This window comes from Octopus bimaculoides, chromosome 28 (assembly GCF_046866305.1).
Source record: "Octopus bimaculoides isolate indiv1 chromosome 28, ASM4686630v1, whole genome shotgun sequence".
In the NCBI taxonomy this organism is placed as follows: domain Eukaryota; kingdom Metazoa; phylum Mollusca; class Cephalopoda; order Octopoda; family Octopodidae; genus Octopus; species Octopus bimaculoides.
Window position 1 is genome coordinate 19,725,440 of NC_142955.1, and position 10,062 is coordinate 19,735,501.

General features: G+C 37.6%; 2 protein-coding genes across 2 annotated transcripts in view; both read right to left on the reverse strand.

The window, feature by feature from the left end:
• LOC149130724 (uncharacterized) overlaps positions 1-10,062 on the reverse strand; it is a 193,150-nt gene that overhangs the window by 156,567 nt on the left and 26,521 nt on the right. The window lies entirely within an intron of this gene.
• The window catches only part of LOC106872268 (uncharacterized), a 31,590-nt gene that overhangs the window by 20,350 nt on the left and 1,178 nt on the right, over positions 1-10,062 (reverse strand). Inside the window, exons 2-11 of the mRNA XM_089344737.1 lie at positions 8,226-8,279; positions 7,483-7,643; positions 6,707-6,931; positions 5,304-5,456; positions 4,670-4,871; positions 4,016-4,271; positions 3,180-3,345; positions 2,309-2,626; positions 878-1,378; positions 23-300 (exon numbers count right to left, since the gene is read on the reverse strand). Of these exons, the coding sequence (XP_089200863.1) occupies positions 23-300; positions 878-1,378; positions 2,309-2,626; positions 3,180-3,345; positions 4,016-4,271; positions 4,670-4,871; positions 5,304-5,456; positions 6,707-6,931; positions 7,483-7,643; positions 8,226-8,279 (2,314 nt within the window). The remainder of the gene's footprint in view (positions 1-22; positions 301-877; positions 1,379-2,308; positions 2,627-3,179; positions 3,346-4,015; positions 4,272-4,669; positions 4,872-5,303; positions 5,457-6,706; positions 6,932-7,482; positions 7,644-8,225; positions 8,280-10,062) is intronic.

Here is a 10,062-nt window from a genome sequence, read left to right on the forward strand (position 1 = left end):
ACAGTGTCACAATATATCTTACCTGAGTTTTATTTCGGCGTTAAATTTGCCCTTTGTAAAAGCATGTTTGCTGTCGTAGTTGATGCCCCCAGTTGTGGTGACGGTGAGGTTCAATGGAAGACCCATACAGGTTGGGATCACCATGCGACTGTCAAGGAGCTGCATGTTCTTCAGAAGGGAGGATTCGCCTTTCTTAAACAGAGACATCGGATTGGAGAAAACGTTGCTATGGTAATAAAGCTCATTTCCAAACATCCTCATGTAAATGGCGGCTTTGATTTTGTCCATTTCAGCATCAGCCTGTGGTGGTGAAGCGAGAGGGATATATATATATATATATATATATATATATATATATATATATATATATATATATATATATATATATATATGGTTAGAGAGGTAGGTAGGTAGGCAAAGAAAGAGATAGATAGATAGATAGAGAGAGAATGAGAGAGAGACAGATAGATATAGAGATAGAGGGGTGGATAGATGGATGGATGGATGGATTGATAGACAGTTAGACAGATATATATATATATATATATATATATATATATATATATATATATATAGACAGGCAGACAGACAGATAGATAAATAGATAGATAGATAGATAGATAGATAGATAGATAGATAGATAGATAGATAGATAGATAGATAGATAGATAGATGCGTGAATGGGAGATAGGGCAAACTCACAAGCCATCAGACAGAATGACATATATACATTCATACGTACGTACGTAGGTACGTACATACATACATACATACATACAGGCAGACAGACAGGCTGGCTGGCTGGCAGGCCTTGGGACAAGAAAAGGAGGGGGGATTGAGTAATCTAGAAGGTAATGTTGGAACTCGTCATACGTACGTCTTTTGACACCTTGTAGGATGCGAGGTATTTTTCCAGGAATTTCTCAACACCTTCGATACGTCCACCGACTTCCAAAATGTTGATGGCGTGTCCGAAGAGGTCGACTGTCAAATTGAGGTTAGCAGAACGTGGGATGAAAGATTTGGAAGAAAAGATGACATTGCTGTCCATTTTGGCTCCAGTATTGATACTCTCGAAGAAGAAAGATCCCTCATAGTTGCGAGAGAACTTGCGACTGTCAAGGTTAAATTCTTTCTTTAGGTTCTCGTCCTCAAGAATTGATCGGATGTGTTGGAGATGAGGATCAGATGTTTCCATCAGGTTTGTCAAGTGCGACCACACAAAAGATCCAACTTGGTTTGATGTTTCCTTCTGCAGCATATCTCGTAAATCTATGAGTATCATTTCATTGGGACATTTCATAAGAGCGAGGTAAGCATTGATTCGAATCTCAGAGTCTTCAGTTACGTCACTGAAAACACCCATCAAATCTGAGCGCTGAAGAAAGAACACAGAAAAAAAAACAAATATATATATATTTATATATTTATATACCCAAATTTAGTTTAACTTTTAAGAAATAAAGTCTATTAAACACTATAAAATATTTGTTACGTTTCCATTACTGCACAGTTTCACCATTGTTGGTTATTCAAATGTTACGTGTTGGATTATCTCTATTTCAAAATATATTGGGATATTGAGTAATAGACACAGAATCTAACCAAAGGATTGATAGCTTTTCTTCCCTGTGATGTATGCGAATATCTAACATATTAGCATACAAGGGAGCTAATTTCTATGCAGGACTAATTAAAGCTGAAATATGTAACTTGTGGATTTCTACAAAATGGTAGCCTTCCACGAGTGTGGTATATTAGTGCGCATGAGCACACACACACACAAATATACGAATAGTGCAGTGTTGTGGATTTCTATATATATCCACGTTAAGTAAGATGATCATAATGCTATTTTTATCTAATACTGCTTCCATCACTAATAACGAATTTTTTCGCAATTCGACAGTGATTTGTTAATCACTATTTTTTTTTCTATCTCCAGAAGCAAAATTTCTTTCAGCGTTCGGATAATAGTGGAGACTTGCTACAGCTGGTGCGCAAAGACACAGAAATCATGATTTAACAACTCCACCAACGCCGATATGTTTCTGTGCCTTTTAGCTCTGAAGTATATCAGTAGCAGATATTATCTCGAGGCCAATACCGCAGTCACAAACTTTCTGCGGCATATCCTCGTTAAAATATGCAGAAGCTGTTACACTGAACTATTTTCTAATTATCTTAAAGAGCTTAGAATATAACATTGTTTAAAAGCCAAAACACAATCATTGAGTTTCTACCGAAAGATAAAAAAAACCCCAAAAAACGATATCAAACGATAACATGTTTTGTAAGACTCACTCACCATTGCGTCACAAGGTATACGACGGAATGCATCAATAGCAGAAACTCTAACGTCCATTGGGTTGCTCTTCTTACTGAAACATCTGGATAAACGAGAAACAGCCTGGGCAGTGTGGCCGATGTTTCCAAGGGCACGGAGAGCGTGGATGGTCTTTGAGTTGGATTGGTCACAGTTGCCGATCATTCGAACCAACTTTCCAACGAGATCGTTGATTTCAATGTCAGCGCCACAGTTGGGCCTGACGCTGCAGTAACTACTGGCAAGAGATGAGACGGCCAAGATGGTGTTTCCAGAAATGTCGCTGTCGTCCAGGAGAGGCTGTCAACAACAATAATAATAATGATGATGATGATAATAATAATAATAATAATAATAATAATAATAATAATAATAATAATAATAATAATAATAAAATAAGAACGAGAAAATATTAATTACAATCCAACTCGGAGTAAATGAGTTGTTGATAATTAAAGTTAATGAAGTTTGTGCACCTAGATAAATTCGTAGATTGATGAGAGTCATGTATATAGTAATAGATAGACAGACAGAGAGACTGATAGATAGATAGATAGATAGATAGATAGATAGATAGATAGATAGATAGATAGATAGATAGATAGATAGGAGCTGCATGCTACAATAGGCTTTCACAGAGTGCAAAACATTTGATGACCCTTACTGCTGAAAGGGTTGGTAAGTTTTAAGACCAAAGCGGTCTATTTCACAACGGTATCGACAGATGACATTAGGGGTCAAAATTACATGGGTTGATTTAGAAGGTGAGAGAAGGAAAAAAGTCAGGACTTTTTGTATTAAGTGAGAGCCACTGTTTGGTGCTGTGGAAGTTTTAAAAGAGAAACTTTCTTACCGAGATTGCAGCAATCATTTCTTTTGAAGGATGGTGAATGAAGGAAAGAGATAAAAGCCACAGCTGAGCATCAGCACCAGTAACATGTTTTCGAGAGATCAAGTCTTGAATCATCTGCACTGAAGCTGTTGTTCCTACCATTGGAATGGCATCCAAGAAGTACTTCCTGCAAAGCGGAAAATCGGTATAACAAATTACTTGAGCTAAACTGGCTTTCCGTTAAAGATACATTTATATCTATTTTTCTTATTTTAGCGTCCTCTTCTGTTCACTCCCATATGCATACATTTGTATGCACGTGTATCTATATCTATATATGTGTGTCATCAACCTCATCAACGGCATTTCACGTCTGTTTTCTCCGCTGGCAGGGTTTGGGGAGTTTGACAGAATCCAACGAACTGAAAGATTGCATCACGCTCCAATGTCTAGTAATAACATGGTTTCTGTGAATGGTTACCTTTCCTAACGCCAACCAGTTTATAATATTGTACTGGGCGCTTTTTACGTTTGCACTGGCATTAGTGAGGTCACCAAAAAACTCACAAAACAAGCAAATAGACCCCTTGACTGACTGGAGCTTTACTAGGAGAGGTGGTTTTATGCCAGAGGTTGAAAGACTAAAGTATGATTGAGAGACAGGTGCAGGTGTCTCGCCATAGAAGAGGTACACAGTTACCCTGCATTATATAAGTACGGATGGCGGTAACGGGAAAGAAGATAATGAAGTGGGAATGATAAGAAAAGGTCCACCAAAATGCTAATAAAAGGACTGAGTTCAAAACTGAAGACAAAGGTTCTAATTACATAATCGGTTTAATCATATAAATACTAACTTTGGTACTTCGATGTTTTGTTGGCAGAAACTGGTCCTGGAGATTTTGTTGTGGATCTTCTTCAAAATCCCAGAATCCACGTGTCTCATACTGTCAATCAGATTGTTCACCATTTTCGGTAACTCGGGTCTGACGTCATCCTTCATTACTTGGCAGAGTTCTTGCAGCTTGGACAGAATGGTCTGTTCAGCATCTCTTTGGTTGGGCATGCCATGTTCATGTTGGAACAACAGATTGGTTCTGTAACCGTAGCGTTCTGAAAAAAATGGTGGTGTTACACAGTTTCATAAAAATATCGACAAAAGATAGATAAAATTTATATTTAGACCACAACAAAGGGGCCAATTAGTTAAGAAGGAAGGGATAATATATATATACATATATACACTACGGACTATGATCTTAAGAAACATGTGATTTGTGGAAACGCGCGTAGCAGTGCGTTAAAATAATTATAAATTCCATCCACGGTTTATTATTATTGTTACTATCCTATGTTACAGCGGCACAGCTTGGTGCAACCCCCAGAAACTGTTATTGCTAATTGGTATCATTAGGTTGTAGTGGCCATTATAAAATAAGATCCTTTATATGCACATTCAAACCGAATATATTATCTCATTGTCTCGATGGTGTTATAGAGTAAGAGCTTACCATAGGTTTGCACAATTGGACGCTGTCTGTCGACGAAAGTCAGCACTTGTCTCTGATGGGTCATTGCGCCACTGTTGCCATTGGAGAATGGGCGGAAGATGTGTTCCTCAACGCAAACGGACTTCATCATGATGTTACTGGACATGTCCAACGTCTGACTGCATTCCGAAGAACTCTTCATCAGAGGGAGTGATTTCACATTCTGGAAGAGGACGAGAGAGAAATAGTGAAAGGAATTTTCAGGTTGGGTGGTCACTGCTTTTATATTTAACATTTAATCAGGGGTAAACACGACAAATTTAGTCATTTTATGCACCCCCCCCCCCACACACACAGAGGAGAATTTAGATAAACTGAGATTTTCAGAAAGGGAAATCGACCGGCTGATTCGTACATTACAATTGCAATCTGTGAGTGGAACAGTAAGAATATGCAAGACTTTTATAAAGTTCCAAATGTGAATTTGTCTGTGTTAACAACATCTCAAAGACGGAGCATTGATAGAAACCGGCTCCCTCCTCCTCAGTGGAAGATTTATTATAATTAAAAAATAGAAGAGACATACATACATACATACATACATATACATATATGTGTGTGTGTGTGTGTGTGTATCTTGGGACTTTCTACTTACTGATGGGACATTGTATTTGACTGACTGAATGGCCACACGATACGACTCTCGGTCGTTGCAGTTGAGCAAGTCCTTGCTCTTCATGATGGTCTTTGTTTGGCCGTTGCTGTCCTTCACGTTGTATTTGGTCAAACAACTGCCTACAACGTCAGTCTGAAAAAGAGATAACGAAGAATGTATACCGTAAGAATAGCAACCATACAATTACAGATAGATAGATAGATAGATAGACAGATTGAATGATTGATTGATTGATTGATTGATTGATTGATCGATCGGTTGATTGATGAGCAAGAGTTACACAGGCAATGAACATATATACATTCACGTGCACATAGGAACTGGTCCGACGAGTAGCAAACGGATGAACCTTCGTTTGGATAATTACTACTTCCAAGAGTCTGCTAGCTATGAAACATATGTAGCCTGGATTTTATCCATTCTCTAAATTTGGAATTATATTCGTATACACAACCCCAGCTGCTAACCGCAAGTTATAAAATAACATTTTTCTATATACATATATAACATCTTTGTGCACCATCAGGAAGCCAGCTTTCGTAATTTGCGAAGTTATTGTCATTCTTCTTCTGAAATAATCCAAAGATAATTTCTTGTTCATGACGCTTGTTTGAGGTACCACACAGCATGGCTGAATCCAAAACTTCGTGGTCGCAAATCTAGCTCCTTAACCACAGAGCAGCCCTGCCTAAACGTAATCCTCAGACAATAACAACATATTAGAAGACTGAGTCATTGAGTCCTGGGTACAATTTACCCATCTGGGTAAAATCTACTCAGTTTCCATCCACCCAATTTCTCTGACGAGGTATTGGTCTGCCTGAAATTATGATAAAATTTTTTTTGCCCAAATCGTCCAGCTCTGGAATTGAACACGGAACCTCATGACAACAAACGAACTGTGAGAAACTGTAGATAAGGCATGGCTCATGAGTGTGACCTGGTAATCTATACCAGACCATCACTGTTTATTTTAAATCCCGTGTAGTCACGCGCAGTCATAATTATGCTTTCGGCCTTTCTGCTGTTCACCTAACAAAACATCGAGTATGTGATCGTTGGATTGAGACACACGGACAGACAGCCAAAAAGAGAGAGAAGGGATAAAAATGGGGGCAGAGCTCTGCGTCAGCTCTGGACTGGTATTCGTCATCTGCTGAGTGCATCGCAGCAACTTTAAATGACGTGTTTTGCCTAAGCTCGCAACCACCCAGTCCGAGAAGTGAAGCTACGACCTTAAGATTTTAAAGCTAACACCTTAAACTTTCGTGCTTCCACAGGGTGACCAGTAGCAAACGGCCAGCTTCAATTAATCCCATCCATGCCCTACTACAACGTTTGGCGATACAGATCTTGATAATGAGTCACGTGTTTGCACTTACCTCAGTTATGTTCACATCTCTGTCCAAAGTGTCCATGGAGTTTTGGAAAGCCGACAGGATACCACGTTTGATGTTCAAAATCCATACGGATTCTTCAGACATTGGGCAGATATCTTCAACTCTTCCATTTTGCAATGTGAATTTCAAAGGATATCTGGTGATGGCATCATTGAATACTTGGCGTTGCGAAGTATCGCCTGAGTTCTGAAGACTGGCGTCTGTCACCTGTAAAAGGGAAAAAGAAAAGATAACATTAAGAGCGAAACGACAGAGCTGTCAGACATTTATTACTAAACTGTCATCGATAGATTTCTAGAAGGGGGGGGGGGAGCTCTTCATTTCTGTCTTGCTTTTTTCCCTCCAAATAGTGTTCGGTTAATCTTATTGCAGTTATCTCCCTTGCATATTCTTTTACTCTTTTACTTGTTTCAGTCATTTGACTGCGGCCATGTTGGAGCACCGCTATTAGTAGAACAAATCGACCCCAGGACTTATTCTTTGTAAGCCTAGTACTTATTCTATCGGTCTCTTTTGTCGAACCACTATGTTACGGGGACGTAAACACACCAACGTCGTCTGTCGAGCAATAGTGGGGGGGGGGATTCAGACAGACCAACGATCAAAGGCGTTCCAGCCATGACCGTATCTTTTATTTAGGCATAGTGTATCTAGGACTACATTATGTAACATGCCTTACATTGTATGAGGCAGAATGGTGTGATTTTGAGGAAGGTTTATCAGCAAGATAGACGGTCCAGGTAGAAACGAAAGCTTACCCTCAGAAGGAGTGAACATGTAGACACGGGTTCAATCTGAACATTGGCATCAATTGTCATCGTGGCTTCGCTGTTGGTAGCACCGTTCATTTTGTTTGTGGTTTGGGCATGGTATTTGTATTGATAAATGAAACCGGGTCGGTATTGGAATTTGATGTTTTCTGCAGAGAGAAATGCATTGCCATTAAATATATACACACACATACATACATACACACACACATACATATACATATACATATACATATATATATATACATACATATATATTTACAGATACATATACACACACATATATATGTAAGTATATATGTACATACATACACACAGACATGTGTACCCTTATTGTAGTTCTCAGGGAGATTCAACATGACACAGAATGTGAGAAGGCTGGCCCCTTTTGAATTACAGGTACAACTCATTTTTGCCAGCTGAGTGGACTGGAGCAATGTGAAATGAAAATACCTTGCTCAAGGATACAATGTGCCATCGAAAATTGGACTCAGTGGCTTATGATCATGAGGTGAATATCTCTAGTCACTAAGCCAAGTGCTTTCACACACACACACACACACACACACACACACACACACACACACACACACACACATATATATATATGTACATATATGTGGAAATAGCTGAACCTGATCGGTCAGTATATGGAATTCTCAATAGTGACACTAATGCCCCAGCATGGCTGTAGTCACCACCACTCTTGTCTAGTAAAGGAAGATATTTACCTGTGCATGTTTGTGAGCAGAGTGTATTGTCTGCTTGGATTGTCTTTATTGGACCTGGAAAGAGAAAAAGTATGACACAAATCTAATTTAGAGGAATTGAGGTGGAGAGACGTTCATGCATTTGATGTACAAAATATTTATGTAGGAGTCAACCCCAAATGCCTCTGTGGGAGTCAACCCCAAATATCTATGTGGGAGTCAAACCCAAATATTTACGCAAGAGTCAAACCCAAATATTTATGTAAGAGTCAAACCCAAATATTTCGGTGGGAGTCAACTCCAGATATTTATGTAAGACTCAAACCCAAACCTGGATATAGAAAATATGACACCGTAAAATGTCCTTCACAATTCATACAACAATGCGACCCCTTTTTATCCACGTGGTGCCCTCTGGATGGGCGTTAATACAAAGGGAGATAACTATCTCCTCACAATGTGAAGTGAGATTAAACATTTGAATTTGAAATCAAGGAATACAAAAAGGCCCACAAAGTGTTCACATATAGGAATATATCTTTTGACTTTTACTTGTTCCAATCATTGGGATACGGCCATGATGGAGCAGCACCCTGAAGGGTTTAGTCGAGCAAATTTTTTTTTTTAAACCCTGGTTACATATTTGGTAAGTAATAACGAGTATAAACATATCAACACCAGCCGTCAAACAATGGTGACATACATACATACATACATACATACATACATACATACATACATACATACATACATATATATATATATATACAATGGGATTCTTTTAGTTTTCTTCTACCAAATCTATTTAGGGCTATTATCATAGAAGACACTTGTCCAAGGTGCCATGCAGTGGGACTGAACCCAGAACCATGTGGTTACAAAGCAAACTACTTCCCACTCCAGTGTAATGATTTTCTTTACGGCAAAGTTCTTGCAGTTTTTAGTTCTTTGTAATCACACATTATGTTCCTTCGTCTTTTTAAAGAATCTTCAGTTAGATATATTACAAAGGAAGCTATTACACTAAAATGAATAATTAAGTTAATTACTGTCTGGGAGAAATTTATGGAATATTTCCTTTCTGTCTATCGTTTGCCTTCACTGAATGTTTTTAGGATTTGAGAAGGAGAAAACATTATTTGTGTTTATGTACAAAATCTTCATGTTAAGATGTGGTTACTCCGATGTGGTTCCATGAACAGTTTTAATTAAAACTACAACAGTTGTGACAAAAGGCAAAAATCATTTGGTGAATTCTGGTCACTATCTCTCTCTCTCTCTCTCTCTCTCTCTCTCTCTCTCTATATATATATATATATATATATATATATATATATATATATATATATATGTATGTATGTATGTATGTATGTATGTATTCTATATATACTCGAGTTACAAGTACAAGAGTAAGCTATTTAATTTCATTGCAAGTTAACTAATTAACTAATCATTTTACATTACAAAAGGCAAGCTTAATTGCAAAGTAATTACATACTAAGAATTTAATTAATATGACACAATATGAAAAAAAAAAAAAAAAGGAATCAAAATTTATTTAATTTCTTTTCTTCAGCAAAATTTGAAATTTCTAACTATCACTTTATAAATATATATATACACACACATATATACACACACATATATACACATATATACATAGTCAGTTAATAAAAAACTTATATATTAGAAAGAAGCATACTCTTGAGAATTTTATACAGAGTTACCGAAATGGTTTCCACAAGGCTTTGGCTTTGTGGGGGCAAAACTTGGGTAACTCTATATAAAATCTTGTTGTAATATATATACATACATAAATATATTTCATTTCATTTTTTATTTGGTTTGCAAGATTCTT